The following is an 18,346-nucleotide window of genomic DNA, read 5'->3' as shown; positions in this document are numbered from 1 at the left end:
GAGCACACTCCTCACATTTCAGCAACCCGTTTAGTATATCTTCACAAGGGACAATACTTTAGAAATGAAACTTATATATATTTTATATTTTAGAGTAGTCAATGTGCAGCTTGTATAGCAGTATAGATTTATTGTCCCCTAAAAATTATTGTCAGAATAGCTGGCACCCTAAGTGAACTTGTCCAAAGTGTCAATATTTTGTGTTAGCACCATTGTTATCTGGCACTGCCTTAATCATCCTGAGCATGGAATTGACCAGAGCTTCACAGGTTGTTGGTTCCTCTTCCACTCCTCTATAATGACATCACAGAGCTGCTGGATGTTAGACACATAATGCTTCTCCACCTTTCACTTGAGGATGCCCACAGGTGCTTAATAGGGTTCAGGTCTGGAGACAGACTTGGCCACCCCATCACCTTCAGCTTCCTCAGCAAGGCAGTTGTCATCTTGGTGGTGTGTTTGGGGTCGTTATCATGTTGGAAAACTACAGTTCGGCCTAGTTTCTGGAGGAAAGTCATCATGTTCTGCTTCAGAATGTACAGTACATAATGCAATCCATGTTTCCCTCAATGAACTGCAGCTCCCCAGTACCAGCAACACTCATGCACCCCAGACCATGATGCTACCACCATGCTTGACTGTAGGCAAGACACAATTTTCTTGGCACTCCTCACCAGGGCATCGCAACACATGCTGGACACTATGTGAGCCAAACAAGTTTATCTTTGTCTTATCAGACCACAGGACATGGTTCCAGTAATTCATGCTTTTTGGCAGGTTGTCTTCAGCAAACTGTTTGCAGGCTTTCTTCTGAGCCAGCTTTAGATGAGGCTTCCTTCTGGGACAAAGCCTATGCAAACCAACTTTTTGCAGTGTGCAGCATATGGTCTGAGCCCTGACAAGCTGACCTTCTACTTCTGAAACCTTTAAAGCAATGCTAGCAGCTCTCATGCATCTGTTTTTTAAAGCCAGGTTCTGCACCTGACGGACAGAATGAGTGCTCAACTTCGTCGATCGACCCTTGCAAGGCCTGTTGGAAAACCTCTGTCTGACCCTGACCACGGTAGTGTAACTCGGTTTCAGTGTTACTGAACCTCTAATAGCCTTGGCCATCTTTGTGGAGAGCAACAATTCTAATTCTCAAATCTTCTTTGTCATGCGGCGCCATGTTGAACATCCAATAGTCAATATGAGATAACTGTACTTAAAGCACTTAATTTTAACTCTAATACAAGATACACAACTTTGTATGGTCCTGTCAAGCAGACAAAAACATAAGCATGATGAATAGGACATGTGGCTTTGCATGGTTAAACACCATATTGCTGTTATCACTTACCGTGTACTCACTTTTGTTGCCAGCTATTTTTACAATAATGGCTGTATGTTGAATTATTTATATACAGTATGTAATAATAATAAATCTGCATATAGTGTTGAGATGGTAATAAAATGTATAAATGAAGTACAGCGAACTGTACTTTTATTGTGGGTAGAAAAAAAATACCTTGTCAACTTGATGTCCATATGAAATATTAATAATTTGCTTTGGGTTTAGCAGAAAGAGTTCAATTAAAGAATACATTTGAAATCCAGGCAATTGTGTTGCATAGCTTAAAGTTGTTTATTTTTATTTATTTTAAATTAATAACTTTTTATTTTAGTTTAGTTTTCCCTCAATAAACTACTAATTTTCTGTTTTTTGATGTAATTCAAATAGTTGTAGGAGTTATGTTTAGGTACTGGATAGAGTTAAGGGATATAGAATATGGTCATAAATGCTAATAAGCTACTAGTTGATAATGAATAGTGTTCCTAATTTAATATGAATAGATATGCATTAATAATAATTAATAAATAAAATTATATATACTAATAAAATAATATTGTAATAAAATAAAATAATTAAAGTACATCGAACTGTACTTTTATTGTGGGTAGAAAAAAATGCTTTGTCAACTTGAATACATTTTTGTATAAATAATTTGCCTAGAATTTTCTTTATTTTATTTTTGTTTTATGATGATAACTTTTATCTGATTACATTATCCTGAGAATTCATGTTTTAATGACACACACACACACACACACACACACACACACACACACACACACACACACACACACACACACACACACACACACACACGTTGGGTTTACATGTTTTATGGGGACATTCCATAGGCGTAATGGTTTTTATACTGTACAAACCGTACTTTCTATCGCCCTACACCTACCCTACACCTAAACCTAGCCCTCACAGGAGATTGTGCACACTTTTACTTCCTCAAAAAACTCATTGTGCATGATTTATAAGCCTGTTTCCTCATGGGGACCTGAGAAATGTCCCCACAAGGTCAAAATCTACTGGTATTCCTATCCTTGTGGGGACATATGGTCCCCACAACGTGATGAATACCAGGTACACACACACACACACACACACACACACACACACACACACACACACACACACATACACATGTAAAAGGTAACCATGGGCAACTGACAGTTTCTTTATTTAGCCTGAACACTTTAAGGTATTTTCTACCTGCCAATTATTTGTTTGTGGTGGTGCGTGTCTAATTGAAAAGATTGCTTACAGCATATTTAATAGAATCTAAAAAAAAAAAAAAAAAATGCATGCATTTTGGAGAAAAAAAGTCATGTTTCTCATTGGGTGCCAAAGAATGAACTGGTAATTAAAGGAAAATATATAATAATAAAAATAGCAGCAATATAATGAATAGCCTTGGACTTTGGACTGAGTTGTCCAGATGGCATATTAACATTTAGAAATGCCTTGTTCAACTCTGCATTTTCAAATCAGGCTGCTTTAAAAAGAAAGTGTTGAGTCCTTTAAGTACGCTTCTTGTTCTGAAGAGACGAAGATGGTGTTTTCAGAAGGGCAGGATCGATGCTCTCTGTCTGTGCGAACATCTGCAGTGGCGATGAATTACTCTTCCTGGCTCCCTTGAGGTTGTACCTATGCCATAAGACTCCCCTGCAAAATCACCCTACAGCAATGCACCAGCCTCCGCAATTTCCTGCCACCTTTAAAAACTCACCCAGGAAGACTCTTTAAATGCATAGAAATGAAAGAGAAAGCTGTTCTTTCCCTCTGTAGTCCCTTTAAAGGATGACACTCTTTAAAGATAGAAAGAGCTTTAGTTTGGAAATGAACGAGTAAAAGAATATCACTTGTCAAGCATGCTTTAATTGGTTAACATGGGGTCTGAATGAAGGGCCTACGGCATTACTTTAACAGCTTTATTAAAGGTTGATGTTGAAAGCTTACGTTTGAGACACAGTAGCAGTACATGAATATCAAATACGGTGCGTGTCCAGAAGCCACAGTTGACTTGGACTTGATGTGAGGCCAATAATCGGCATGCGATTGCCTTTAATGATATACTACAGCTATGTTTTCGCTGGCGTGCCTGTCCCGTATTGCTGTGCATTACAGTTCTGTGTTACAGCTGAACAGACTGACTGAACAGCTCAGCATTGTGCAGACTGCATGGTCATTAACAGCCATCCTTTCCTACTAACACTTCTGGGAATAGATTATTCAAAAAGGAAAGTTCCATCATTATTTTCTTATCTTCTAAAACCTGTATGACTTAATTTATTTTCTTTTTTTTTTTTTTTTTGTTAATTTTAAAGTAATATACACTACTGCTCAAATGTTTGGGATTAGTAAGGTTTTTAATGTCTTTTTAAAGACGTTTCTTATGCTCATCAAGGCTGTGTTCATTTAATTAAAAATACAGAAAAAAATTAATATTGTGAAATATTATTACGATGTAAAACAATGTTTTTATATAAAATAATATAAATTAAAATGTTATTTATATCTGTAATTAAAGTTTAATATTCAGTTCAGTATCATTACTCCAGTCTTCAGTGTCACATAATCCTTCAAAAATCATTCTAATATGTTGATTTTTTTATGCTTATCAGTGCTGGAAATATTTGTGATGCTTAATATATATTTTATGCTTAATATATATATATTATATATTATTTGATCAATGAAAGGGTAAACAGAACAATGTTTATTTAAAAAAGAAAGGATTTCAAAAATATACACTATTGTTCAAAAGTCTGGGGTCAGTACATTCTTATTCTTTCTTTTTTTTAAGGAAATTAATAATTTTATTCACCAAGGATGCGTTAAATTAATAAAAAGTGATAGCGTAGATTTACATTGCTAGAAAAGATTTATATTTTAAATAAATGCTGTTATTTTTACCTTGTTATTCATCAAAGAATCCTAAAAAAAAAAAAAAGAATCATAGATTCCAAAAAAATATTTGGCCAGCACAACTGTTTCCAACATTGATCATTTTAATGATAAATCAGCATATTAAAATGATTTCTGAATGATCATGTGACACTTAAGACTGGAGTAACAGCTTATGAAAATTCGGTGTTGCAACAAAGGAATAAATTATATTTTAAAGTATATTAAAATAAAGAACATTGTATTTTTAATCAAATAAATGCAGCCTTGATAAACATTAGAGGTTTCTTTAAAAAAATATCACAAGTCTTACTGAACCCAAACTTTTGAACAATAAGTTTACATTAATTAAAGTTAGTTAATGTATTAACTAACGTGAATAAACAATGGAAATTACATTTATTACAGTATTTATTAATCTTAGTTAATGAAAATACAGTCGTTCATTGTTTGTTCATGATTTGATTTTAAAAATGCATTCATAAATGTTAAAATTAACATTAACTAAGATTAATAAATTAAATGCTGTAGTGTTCATTCTTAGTTCATGTTACCCAGCGTAGTAAAATATTACACTTTTTGCTGTATTTTTGATTGAATAAACAGCCTTGCAATACTTATTTCAAAAGCTCTGTACTGTATCTATATATAGAGATATTTTACAGTGCATTTGTGACCATTTTGAAAGCTTTGTGGAAAACAGTACCCAGTATATTCTCCTAAATATCTCCTTCTGTGTTCCATAGTAGTCATACAGCTTTAGAATGACACGAAGATGAGAAAACGATGACAGAATTTTCATTTTTGGGTGAACTATTTCTTTAATAAGAACTGTTGAGTCTAATGAAGAATTCAGCTCTTTTTCTCTCGTTCTTGCTCTGTATAAAGATGAGTAATGTGTGCAGTGCTGTGCAGCACATGAGGGAATATATTATCCTCCTCGGCCTGTCCTGGCAATGATGAATGTCCAGGGTGTGTGCACTGCGGAGTCACCCCTACTCACTCTCTCCGTTCGTTCCTTCCTCCTTTCCCTTTTCTCTCTATCTCTCTGACACTGCTCTCTCTATATCTTTCCTTTTATTTTATTTCTGTCGTTCAGGTTCTCTCATCCTCTTCACCTACGTCTTTCTGTCACAGCACAGTTCCATGGACAAAACAAGACGGGAAGTTTTAAAACGTCTAAGCGGTGAAACTCTTGCCGTTGACAGGATGGGGTCAGAGTGGACATCTGCCTGTGGTTGTTCTATATAAACATGCTCTAGAAGGATGTCTTAAGTGGTTATGTTGTGGCTTGCAAACTCTGTCTCATGAGTTGCATAGTGGTTCTTAGACCTGACACTAAATTAATTTTGTGTGTTTTGGTCAGAGAGTGTTAGATAACCCCTCTCGCCTTTTTATATGGGGTACCAGCTAAGTAATTTTACCTTATGATAATTTGTAATATATTGGATGATCTATTGAGCCTCTTGCTGTATTATCAGCAAGAAAGACGTAAGGAAAACAATTGAGTAAAATAAATACTACCAGGAATTGATAAAGACATAAAGTGGATAAGATGCATAAAATAGAAAGTGATTAATGTAGTTGTTGCTATGGCAGAGCTAAGTTATCTAATGGACTATAAACATACATTTTTGTTTTTCTGAACTAATAAAGGAGAAGTACCTTATTCCACATTAAACAAATAAGTGAAATATTACTTCTTGTTATTTACTGATTTCAGCTATATAACCACTTCATTCATTAGGATTACTAGTATGTAAGGGCTGGGCGATATGGCCAAAAAAAAATATCACAATACATAATACAATACATATTTCACATTAGATTTTATACCTAGAAGCATTTTTTTATGTTAAGTGAAAGTTGTAGAAACAACACTGTTGTAGACTGTTAATTGTGGTTTAGACTACTCTTTATGGTTGGAAAGTTACACAATTTTGAATTCTTTAAACAGTCATTCAACAGAATTTTCCTTAAAGGAAAAGTTTACTTCAAGAACAAAAATTTACAGATAATGTACTCACCCCTTGTCATCCAAGATCCTCATGACTTTCTTTCTTCAGTGATAAAGAAACTATGTTTTTGAGGAAAATTTTCTGGATTTTTCTCCATATAGTGGACTTCTGTAGTGCCCTGAGTTTGATCCTCCAAAATGCAGTTTAAATGTGGCTTTAAACGATACTAAATGTGGTTGTAAATGATCCCAGCCAAGGAAGACGGGTCTTATCTAGCGAAACAATGGGTTCTTTTTATTTTTTTGTAAATAGCAATTTGTATACTTTTTAACCTTAAATGCTCAACTTGTCTTGCGTTGCCTGAACTCTTTTTTTTTTTCTCATTTTCTCCCTCAATTTCAAAATCGTCCTACATCGCTGTCTTACCTTTTTTGTTAAGGGTGTTTGATCTTCTTTGCATGATCATTTGCAAACACTGGGTCGGTACTTCTGCAGTGATGTAGGATGATTTTGAAATTATTTTTGAAGTTGAAGGAGAAAATAAGTTGGGAGTTTTTCGACATTCCCTAACTGCCTTAAACCGGAAAAAAAAAAAAAAAAAAAAAAAAAAAACTTTAGGCAGAGCAAGACAAGTAATTATTTATTAATTATTTTACCCAAATAAGAGGGATCATAAAAAAATGCATGTTACTGTTTATTTAGTACTAAAATAAATAAGATATTTCACATACAAGATATTTACATATAGTCCACAAGAGAAAATAATAGTTGAATTTATAAAAATATACCCCTTCAAAAGTTTACATCCCTGATGCTCCAGAAGGAGAAACCATGCATTGAGTGAGAGAATTTGAAGATCAGGGTAAATTTAACTTATTTTGTCTTCTGGGAAACAAGTAACTCTCTTTTGTAGTCTCTGAAGGGCAGTGCTAAATTAAAAAAAAAATATGATATTTTGGCAAAATAAGAAAATTGTACATATCTCCATTCTGTTCAAAAGTTTTTTACACCATGGCTCTCGTGTTTTTTTCCTTCTGGAGAATCAGTGAGCATTTGAAACTTCTGTTATAGTTGCATATGAGTCCCTCAGTTGTCCTCAGTGTGAAAACATGTATCTCAAAATCATACAGTCATTGTTGGAAAGGGTTCAAATACACAAAAATGCTGGAAACACTAATAATTTGTGGGACCTGAAGGACAGCAGGCAGTTTAAGTGTTCAGGACAAACAAAGGACTTATGAAATACTAAGAAGAAAAAAAAAAAAAACACAGCTTTGGATCATTCAGGTAAGAACACAGTATTAAGAATGAAGGGGATGCAAACCTTTAAAGAGGGTCAGTTTTATAAATTCTAAATAAAATTTTCTCTTTTATGTAAAATGTCTTATTCAGAGCAAGCAACAATAACATGAATTTTGTACGATCCCTCTTATTTTGGTAAAACAATTAACATTTTGCAGATTCTGAAAGGGGGATGTAAACGTTTGATCTTAACTGTGAAGGCTTCTGTCAGTTGTATTAATGAATGAAATGAAGTTCAACTTTTAAAAAACAGCAGTAGCTGTTTTTGCATGCAAGAACTCATTCTGGGTGAACAGCCCCTAACTCATCATTCCCAAGGGGCAACATGTTTGCCAACTTCGCAGGTTTCCAATGCCAGTTGAGTTTCAACACACCTGGGATGCAAAATGTGCATAGATGTGCTGCCTCCTCTGCTAACAGCCCCTCCAATATGTCTCCTTGATCTATGAGTTGTGCTGTGAAGAGCCTTAAGATGTGTATCGGCATCTACTCTAAACAAGTTCATGGCAGCACTCCATTCTCGTAATGCGTTTCTGGATAGTTCTCCTTCCAATAGCTGTGGCAATAAACGATTTGAATTGTTTTCTTGGAAAGAGCCCATGAAATTAGTACCTAAACTGCTTCTTCTGGGTCAAGTTTGTCAGTTAAGACTCTCCATGATAGAGCTTTCCAATTACGTGGGTGGAAAGTTTTGCCAGCGTTGGTAGTAATGGGTCAGGATTGGTAATCCTAGACCGGTGTAAAAGGGTGAAACATCAACACAATGCTTGTGTAACATCTCCACTAAACGAGAAGCCCTTGCACAGCTATTAGTCTCCCCGGTTGAGAGGCAGAGTATTAGACAGGAGGTTCTGGCCTTGCTGATGGTCCAGTGCAATAAAGGCGCTGCGACGCTGAAAGTTGTACACCAGCAAAGAGCTGCAAAATAGATGCACTCGCATTAGTGCGCTGCCTGGCGCCCACTCAGAACCCGACCGAGATTAATCACCTGTCACGACAGGTTGTTTTCCAGCTCTCCCTCTCTTTCTCTTTCTCTTTCTTTTTCTCCCTCACTCTGTTTGCCTCTCTCTCCTTCTCTCTGTTTTCCTTTGCGGGGGAGAACGATACACAGACTTGCCTTTAATTCTGCTCGCCTGCCCACAGGCGCCGTAGGATTGTGCCAGCTCTGCAGCAGACCACGCTGTGTGTGTGTGTGTGTATGTGTCTGCGTGTTTGTGCTCCACCTCTATGCAGTTAATGAAGCCATATGCAACAGAAACCAATAATCAAAGTACAGTGAGGTGGCTTTGGCTGAATACCAATTACTCTGGGTCTTACGCCGTCCCCCTGTTGGACTCCACTCCAGTCTAAGAAGCCAACAAGGGCGTTTCTAATGCAGATATACCACTCCCACTGAGAGGAGGCTGTTTGCAGTGAGTGTGTTTATGGAGGTAGGCACACAAACACACTGAATGTCATAACCCCTTTTTGAAGCCATTAGCTCTCATTCCATCAGCTGTTTTGAGCAGGCTGTTTGATGAAATATTCGTATACACATTAGCCTAATAAGAGTAACAGTGCAAACCACAGAGCATTAAAACACACATAATTAAAGATGCACACTGATTGTTCACCCTGAAAAAACAGTGTTATGACTTGTTTGTAACCAGTATTTATTTTTTTTTATTCTGTAAGGAATCTTTTAATCAATTTTCAGTCTTTGTTACATAGGTGTTTCTTAGAACTTTTAGAAAGTAAATTATTTTAAAGGGATCGTTCACCCACAAATGAAAATTCTGATTTTATTTACTCACCCTCATGTCATTCCCAATCTGTATGACTTTATTTCTTTTGTGGAATGTATATATGTGACCCTGGACCACAAAACCAGTCTTAGCACGGGTATATTTGTAGCAATAGAACAGTGTATAGACTCTTTTCTTTTATGCCAAAAATCATTAGGATATTAAGTAAAGATCACGTTCCATGAATATATTTAGCAAATTTTCTACCATAAATATATCAAAACTTCATTTTTGATTGGTAATATGCGTTGCAACTTCATTTGGACAACTTTAAAGGCAATTTTCTCAATATTTAGATTTTTTAGCACCCTCAGATTCATGATTTTAATATAGCTGTATCTCAGCCATATCGACCTATCCTAACAAATCATACATCAATGGAAAGCTTATTTATTCAGCTTTCAGATGTGTGTATAAATCTCAATTAAACAGCACTTTATTAAGCACACTCTCTGCTGGTGTTTGTCAAGTCAAGTCAAGTCAAGATTATTTATACAGCGCTTTTTACAATACAAGTTGTGTCAAAGCAACCTTACAGTATTAAAATAATAAAATAAAATGTCAATAAAAGTGCAAAAGTTCCATATTGCAGCAAAGTCAAATTGGAGAGGACTCATCTGGTTCCCGTGGCCTTGTGCCGGTGGCCGTTTAGGGTAGGAGTTCTTTCTGATGATCTGTCTCTGGGGCTCATCTAGTTGACACGGTATCCGCTGACATTCGGCTGTAGGTGTTTATCCACCTCTTGGTACGGACTGGATCCGGGGGACTGCAGTGACCATCTGATCTGGATACGGACTGGATCTGGTGGCTATGGTGACCTGGGAATAAGAAACAAACAGACTAATATTAATGTAGATGCAAGAGTTCCAAGTTGCCACAAAATCAGATTGGAGAGGACTCATCTGGTTTTGGCAGTCTTGCGTCGATGGCCGTCTAGGTGATGAGGTCTTCACTGATGATCTGTCTTTGATGTGGTCTCTGCTGACATTCAGGGCTGTAAAGGATATCTCTGGGTGCTGATGGGTACAGACTGGATCCGGGGTACTGCAGTGAACGTCTGATCTGGATACATGATCGGTGGCTACGGTGACCTCGGAATAAGAAGGAAAGATACTAGTATTAGCGTAGATGGCATTCTTCTTCTGATGCAACGAGTACATCAGGTGTTTTAGGAAGTGTCCCTGGTTCCGGTTGACCTAAATAATGCAGCCTAACAATCCTTTAACGGATTTGGATTGTGAAATGTATTAAGTGTAGGCCAGGTTAAAGAGATGGGTCTTTAATCTAGATTTAAACTGACAGAGTGTGTCTGCCTCCCGAACAGTGTTAGGTAGATTGTTCCAGAGTTTAGGCGCTAGATAAGAAAATGATCTGCCGCCCGCAGTTGATTTTGATATTCTAGGTACTATCAAATTGCCGGAGTTTTGAGAACGCAGCGGACGTGAGGGACTATAATATGATAAGAGCTCGCTCAAGTACTTAGGAGCTAAACCATTCAGGGCTTTATAAGTAATTAGCAAGATTTTAAAGTCTATACTAAGTTTAATAGGGAGCCAGTGCAGTGTTGACAGAACCGGGCTAATATGGTCATACTTTCTGGTTCTAGTAAGAACTCTAGCTGCTGCATTTTGGACCAGCTGGAGTTTGTTTATTAAGCGTGCAGAACAACCACCCAATAAAGCATTACAATAATCTAATCTTGAGGTCATGAACGCATGAATTAACGTTTCTGCATTTGACATCGAGAGCATAGGTCGTAATTTAGATATATTTTTTAGATGAAAAAATGCGGTTTTGCAAATGCTAGAAATGTGGCTTTCGAAGGAAAGATTGCTATCGAATAGGACACCTAAGTTCCTGACTGATGATGAAGAATTTACAGAGCAATCATCTAGTATTAGACTGTATTTTAGGTTATTACTTGTAGAGGTTTTAGGTCCAATAATTAACACCTCTGTTTTTTCAGAATTTAGCAGTAAGAAATTTCTCGCCATCCAATTTTTTATTTCAACTATGCATTCTGTTAGTTTTTCAAATTGGTATGTTTCGCCGGGCCGCGAAGAAATATAGAGCTGCGTATCATCAGCGTAACAATGAAAGCTAACACCATGTTTCCTGATGATATCTCCCAAAGGTAACATATAAAGTGTAAAAAGTAATGGCCCTAATACTGAGCCTTGAGGTACTCCATACTGCACTTGTGATTGATATGATACCTCGTCAGTGAGGTGGACCCCCTTTTGCCTTCAAAACTGCCTTAAAGGGATAGTTCATCCAAAAATTCTAAATCTGTGATTAATTAGTCATGTCGTTTCAAACCTGTATGACCTTCATTCATCTTCGGAACACAAATCAAGATATTTTTGATGAAATCTGAGAGCTTTCTGACCCTGCATAAGTAGCGACGGAACTGCCATGTTCAAGGCCCAGAAAGGTAATAAGGACATTGTTAAAATAGTCCATAGTCCCTGTGCGTTGATTCCAGAAAATTGCCAGAAAATTGCACAGAGTGCCTTCTGTGTGAACGCAAACATATCCCGGGACTGATTCCAGGAACGATCCTGGGATGAGGACCTAGTAACATTGCCAAGATCAGTCCTGGAATAAGCGCTCTGTGAACAAAAGCCAGAACCAATGCCATAAAGGCTGTGTTGTAGTGATGACACACGTTATCTTGCGACTCTTTTACCAGGTGTTTTGAGGGCAGATAAATGTTCACAACAAAAAATATGTGCAAACTGGAATGAAGCAGTGATCAAGGAGCTCCTCACTATTCGCACTGAAGCTAAGATCGTTCACCGGTTTAGTAAAAAGGTACGCGTCGCATTACACGCCACATCCAAAGCACACACAGATTCCGGAAAATCACTGCCAGTGTGAATGAACCAAAATTAAAAGATTTCAGGACAAATCACGGGGCACATTATCTGTGTCTTTTCCGTAATTGCTGTGTGAAAGAGTCTCATGTGACATCAATGGTTGCCCTGCTGTCTATGCAGGGTCAGAAAGCTCTAAGATTTTATCAAAAACATCTTAATTTGTGTTCTGAAGGTCTTACAGGTTTGGAACGACACAAGTAATTAACAAAAGAATTTTCATTTTTGGGTGAACTATGCCATTAATTCTTTGTGGCATAGATTCGAAAATTTGCTAGAAACATTCCTCAGATATTTGATATCATATTGACATGATAGCATCACACAGGTTCTACAGATTTGTTGGCTGCACATCCATAATGTCTCCTATTCCACCACATCCCAAAGGTGCTCTATTGGATTGAGATTTGATGACTGTGGATGTCATTTGAGTATAGTAAAGTCATCGTCATGTTCAAGAAACCAGTTTGGGATGATCTGAGCTTTGTGACATGGCACGTTATCCTGCTGGAAGTGGTCGAAAAGGGATGACATGGTCAGCGACAATACTCAGGTAGGCTGTAGCATTTAAACAAGGCTCAGGTATGAAGCGAAGCAAAGTTTGCCACAAAAATATTCCCTCCACCACCACCGCTAACCTGAGTCGTTAATATAAGACAGGATTGATCCATGCTTTCATGTGTTTATGGCAAATTCTGACCCTGCCATCTGGAAATCACAAAAGAAATCGGGTCTCATTAGATCAGGCAACCTTATACCCATCTTCTGTGGGCAATACAAATTGTAGCCTCAGTTTCCTATTCTTAGCTGACAAAATTGGCACCCGCTTTGGACTTCTGCTGCTGTAGCCCATCAGCTTCAAGGTTTGATGTGTGCTTTGAGAAATCTTCTTCTGCATACCTCAGTTGTAACGAGTGGTTATTTCAGTTACTGTTGCCTTTCTATCAGCTTGAACCTGTCTGGCCATTCTCCTCTGACCTCTGGTATCAACAAGGCATTTTCACCCACAGACCTGCCGCTCACTGGAAATTTTCTCTTTTTCTGACCATTCTATATAAACCCTAGAGATGGCTGTGCATGAAAATCCCAGCAGATCAGCAGTTGTGAAATACTCAGACCAGCCCATCTAGTACCAATAACTATGCCATGTTCAAAGTCATTTAAAGGCACAATATGTAAGATTTATTGATTAAAATATCCCAAAACCACTAGAACAGTGTTATATGTTATGCTGACTTGTGTACTTACATTATCCCAAATGTTTTGAAGAATGTGTAAATCCAGAGAAATTTGGTCACACTTTATTTTAAGGTTTCCAGTTCTCACTATTAACAAACCATTAAATACTGCTTTTGCCTCAATAAACTCCTAATTTGTTGTTTATTAATTGTTAGTAGGGTAGTTGTTAAATTCAAGTATTGGGTAGGATTACGAATGTAGAATATGATCTTGCAGAATAGACAGGTGATGAACGCACAAAGTAGCATTTTAACAAAATGTATCTAGTATGATAAAAGTTGCTGCTTTTTTTCTACAATATACATGACCAGAAGAAACAGAAGTGGCCTACTGTGGCATAATAAAAGCTCTGCTGCTTTCGAGCGGCTTCCACGACTTTCAGCCCCACCCTGCTTCATACTACAGTGCCCTTAATAAGTCTTTAATACATTAGCTCATCCAAGGACATGATTTCTGCCCGAGTCCTGATGGATTGTATTGGCTGTGGGGATGAGACAACAACTCCCATAATTCCACACTCAATCACAGCATAATCAAACTATGCCTTTGTTTCTTTGTTTGTTTTGAATATGCACCCCCTAGCAGTGAAAACGCACAAATTGTGCCTTTAAATCACCTTTTTTTTTTTCTTCATTATGTGCTCGGTTTAAACTTCTACAGATTATTTTGACCATGTCTAGATATTTAAATGCATCAAATTGCTGCCATGTGATTGGCTGACTGATATTTGCGTAAACAAGCTTGTTACCAGTTGAACAGGTGTACCTAATAAAGTGGTGGTGAGTGTAAATATAGTCTAGTTGTTGACAGCTTCCTCTAAGATGCATTCATTGATATTAATGTTCAGCTTTTGTGCTAAGAGTACTCGTCTAGAAGCTCTCAGTGTGTATTTTTATTGTGACTAAACAAAGGGACACATCTATATCTAAGTTAGTTGTTCTGTTCGACACTATTAGATATCTGATGCGAAAAATCTATAGTCTAGTAAGTCTGCCTGCAATTTGTGAAATGCTATCAAAGACTTCCTCATCCTAGGGCTTCATGTCTCCTGTTTTATAATCAGCCTCCTACACATGTACTAATCAGGGGCTTTAATCAGAACAAGAGAGACCCACAAATAACCAACTCATCTGCAGCAATTACGGACTTCCCTGTGCATGAGCCACATCTTGAGGTGAATCTCGCCGAGGCGGGATTAGTTTCGATGAAAATGCAGCTTGGTAATGGTATAAAAAAGCAATTTAATTTGGGATATTTGTCTGATCTTCTCATTTGGGATTTTACTATTGGATTTTCTTGTCAAAGTGTAAACCCTAATGTGTTCTACTAATGCCAGTGCAGTTTTTTTATCAAACCACTAATAGTTGGAGATAAAAGGTTGTTTAATCATCCTACAAATGTTTACCGTATGTTTAGATGATTTTTGTTTATTTCTACCTGCAGACATCCATGATGAGAACGGGCTGAGACCTGTTATGGTGTACATCCATGGTGGGTCCTACATGGAAGGTACAGGCAATATGATTGACGGAAGCATTCTGGCTAGCTATGGAAATGTCATCGTGGTGACCCTGAACTATAGGCTGGGAGTGCTGGGTAAGTCATTGGTTTTTCATTAAATGGTGGATGGTTTTGATAATGAAACATCTTGCTGACCTCCTTTTATATTCGCCCTCCTACACGGATAATAAAGATATACACATGTGTAAAAATGGCTCATGATCCTGGAATAGCTGAGAAATAAAAGGGTCATAGGCTTAAAAGTCACAGCATTTAAAATTAAGATTTTATTTTGTTTATTTGTGAACAATAAAGAAGAAGAGATGGAATGTTATGTAAATGTTATGCAAGACCTAAGCTTAATTCCCTGCAGTTATGGTCATGACATGCAAACACAATATTTATGATTTACTTATGAATCTTTTGCCTGTTGGATGAAGTCCCAGTTGAGTTCAGTTTCTTGACCAGTTTTTTCATCTCTTATTCCAGTACAGTTATACTTAAGTAGGATGTAGTAAAATTAATCATTTATGTTTAAAGAGCAGATCATATAGGTTCTCATTTTTTTTTTTATTTGCAGTTTGTAACTTAGCTATCCTTCAATGTAAACAGTCATCTAAAAAGTGCATTAAAAGTCTCTTAAAAGAAAAAGTCAACTCAGAATCGCCTTAACAAGTCATCATATTTTCATTATGTTGAGAAGACACTGTGTTCTGCACTTTGAAAGCAAGTTTATTTTGTTTTCATTGCCGAAAGATTATAGATGTGAAGAATCAGTGGTTAAATTCATTTTTCCACGGTACCATAGCAATACAATTTAAACCTTTTGTTGTGTGCTCGTCATTTATCTTCTTTGGCTTCTAATCTTCTTTATATAGACTAACAAGCATCTCCAATCCACAACTTGCACAACATACTGAACCTAGTGCAGCTTTAGGTTTCCAGTTAAACCAAGAGATACTCTCTTACTAAAATAGTTTTGATAATTTGCTTTGAACCCCTATTTCCTAAGAATGTGTCGATTAATGTAGACTGCCATTCTTCTAATTAGTTTGTTTAATAATAAAGAATGTATTGGTTTTTCCCAGTGTTTCCCCCCTTTGGACTGTCTGTTTGGTTTCTCCCATGCCCATATTTGGTCTTCCTGCTCGTTTGTGTGATCCCCTCCACCTGATGTTGCAATTATTTCCCCTTTATAAGTTCGTTTGATTTCCCTGTTTCTTTTTCTGGCTACATGTGTTACACACTTTAAGTGATAGTGTCCACTTTTGAACAGTAGTGTATATTGTTAAAAATATTAATATTTAATATAAATGCTGTTCTTTTTAAGAATCCTAAAAAAAGTATCACATTCCGAAAAAAATATTAAACAGCACAACTGTTTCCAGCACTGATAATAAATCAGCATATTAGAATGATTTCTAAAGGATCATGTGACACTAAATTCTGGAGTAATGATGCTGGAACAATCAGCTTTGATCACAGAAATAAATTAGATATTTTAAATGTATATTAAAACAGAAGAATGTTATTTAGCATTGTAATAATATTTCACTATATATATATATATATATATATATATATATATAACAAGGCAATTGTTTATATATATATATATATATATATATATATATATATATATATATATATATATAATTTTTTTTTTTTTTTTTTTATGTATTTATAATTGAATAAACACATGCCTTGATGAAAAACTTATTTAAAATACATTGAAAATCTTACTGATCCCAAACTTTTGACCGGCAGTGTATATTCTGAGAAAATCACAATGTTTCTGACCTTAGATGCATTTAAACCTGTTGTAGGGTGACTCTAATGGAATATTAGGACACTTTAAAATAAATGACCTGCTCTTTAAGAATCTTTAGACCTTTGCCTCTCTTATTGGATGTGGCAGGTAAATATTAAAAAAGGATCATAGATTTATTCACAGTCCTTCACTTCAGCCGTTCTTACAACTCATTATCAGCCACAGCTCTCTGTGAGGCTGGCTATATTTAGACGTGTTGGAGAAAAGGGTATAGGCCTACTGCAAAAGTGTGCACTGCAGGAAAAAGACAGTAGTTGGGGGGAAAAGGAAGGAAAGTGGCAGCAAGACCGAGGACAGGAGTGAGAGAGCGCGAGCGAGGCCTTTGTTAAACGTGTTTCTGCTTTTCTGCCTGACAGTGCTCAGCATGAAGGTGATGGAGATAGTCTAAAGTGTCTGGCTGTCTCCGTCTTTATGGAGAGCAGTTTGAAGTGTGGTGGCAGTGAAAAGCCGAGTCCTAGATGGAGGGTAAAGTGAGATTGGAACATGTTCCCAAGCATATAAAATTACAGGATCGTTTCGCTTTTGTACCCCTCTTCAAAGAGCGAGAGCTCTTTCTCCATGACAAAAGTCATATTTTAACACCTCTGAGGTATCTTGGTGGCAGTATGTGAGTGTGCGTGTGTGTGTGTGTGTGTGTGTGTGTGTGTGTGTGTGTGCACTACACAGACTGCTGTCTAGTTGGCCCATGCCCAGTCCGCCACCAGCGAGACAGATTTTCTTCTCAGCTGTTTTTAGACCTAGTGTTGTAATGGCTTTATCCAGCTTTTAGACACATGCTTACTGATTAGCCAAGGGTGAGAGGAGCATTCCGGTGTGAAAATACTGTTTGCAGAAAGTCATGCACTCCTCTCTTCAATTGGCTTGTTAGGGAACAAAAATTGTGGCTGAACATATGTTGACACATACAGCGACAATGTAGTATGCATAACAGGGTTGTTAGTGTCATAATCATGTGGGAAGTAATATGACTGCATGGGTGTTTATTCCTTATCATTTTGTATAGGCTACATGGGCATGCATGTGTGCGGATGTGCATTTTTCTGTCAAATGTGACTGTGTGTGTGTGTGCGCGCGTGCTTTCATAGTAATTGCTTCATCTGCAGTGGGGCACATGTGGCCTACCGATGATCCAGTGGAGGCTGTTAGGATGAACTGAGATGTGTCACTGGCACATGACTCTCTCTCTCTTTCTCTCTCTCTATCACATGGCAACGTGAGCAGACTGCTGATGTGCTTCATAATACAGCAGAATGGGTCCGTTTCTGCACTTAACTCTTCATGTCGGTGCATTATAGTACATTTAGTTGTGATTTGTCATAATGAGGTATTTATGTATGCAGCACTAAATGAAGAAGCACAATGGCTATGTTCACACAGCAGCATTGGACAGCTGTTAGTTCACTTCCCTCATGTTGTTACAATCCTGTATGATTGTCTTTCTTCTGCTGAACACACACACACACACACACACACACATATATTTTTACAGATAGCAGGAAAAACAAAAAGTAAATTGTGCGTAAGTAAATTTTAAGTAAATTGTGTGCTCAATATAATAATTTGTTTCCTCATTTTAAGTAACTTGTGTGCACAAAATAATAATTTGTTCT

The 18,346-nt window shown here is 37.0% G+C and overlaps 1 protein-coding gene across 1 annotated transcript in view; it reads left to right on the top strand.

Moving 5' to 3' along the window:
• Positions 1 to 18,346, top strand: part of nlgn4xa (neuroligin 4 X-linked a) — a 151,003-nt gene that overhangs the window by 33,830 nt on the left and 98,827 nt on the right. Inside the window, exon 3 of the mRNA XM_073841940.1 lies at positions 14,849 to 15,001. Within this exon, the coding sequence (XP_073698041.1) occupies positions 14,849 to 15,001 (153 nt within the window). The remainder of the gene's footprint in view (positions 1 to 14,848; positions 15,002 to 18,346) is intronic.

Source organism: Garra rufa, chromosome 6 (genome assembly GCF_049309525.1).
Source record: "Garra rufa chromosome 6, GarRuf1.0, whole genome shotgun sequence".
NCBI lineage: Eukaryota > Metazoa > Chordata > Actinopteri > Cypriniformes > Cyprinidae > Garra > Garra rufa.
This window is presented reverse-complemented; position numbering and strand designations above follow the sequence as displayed.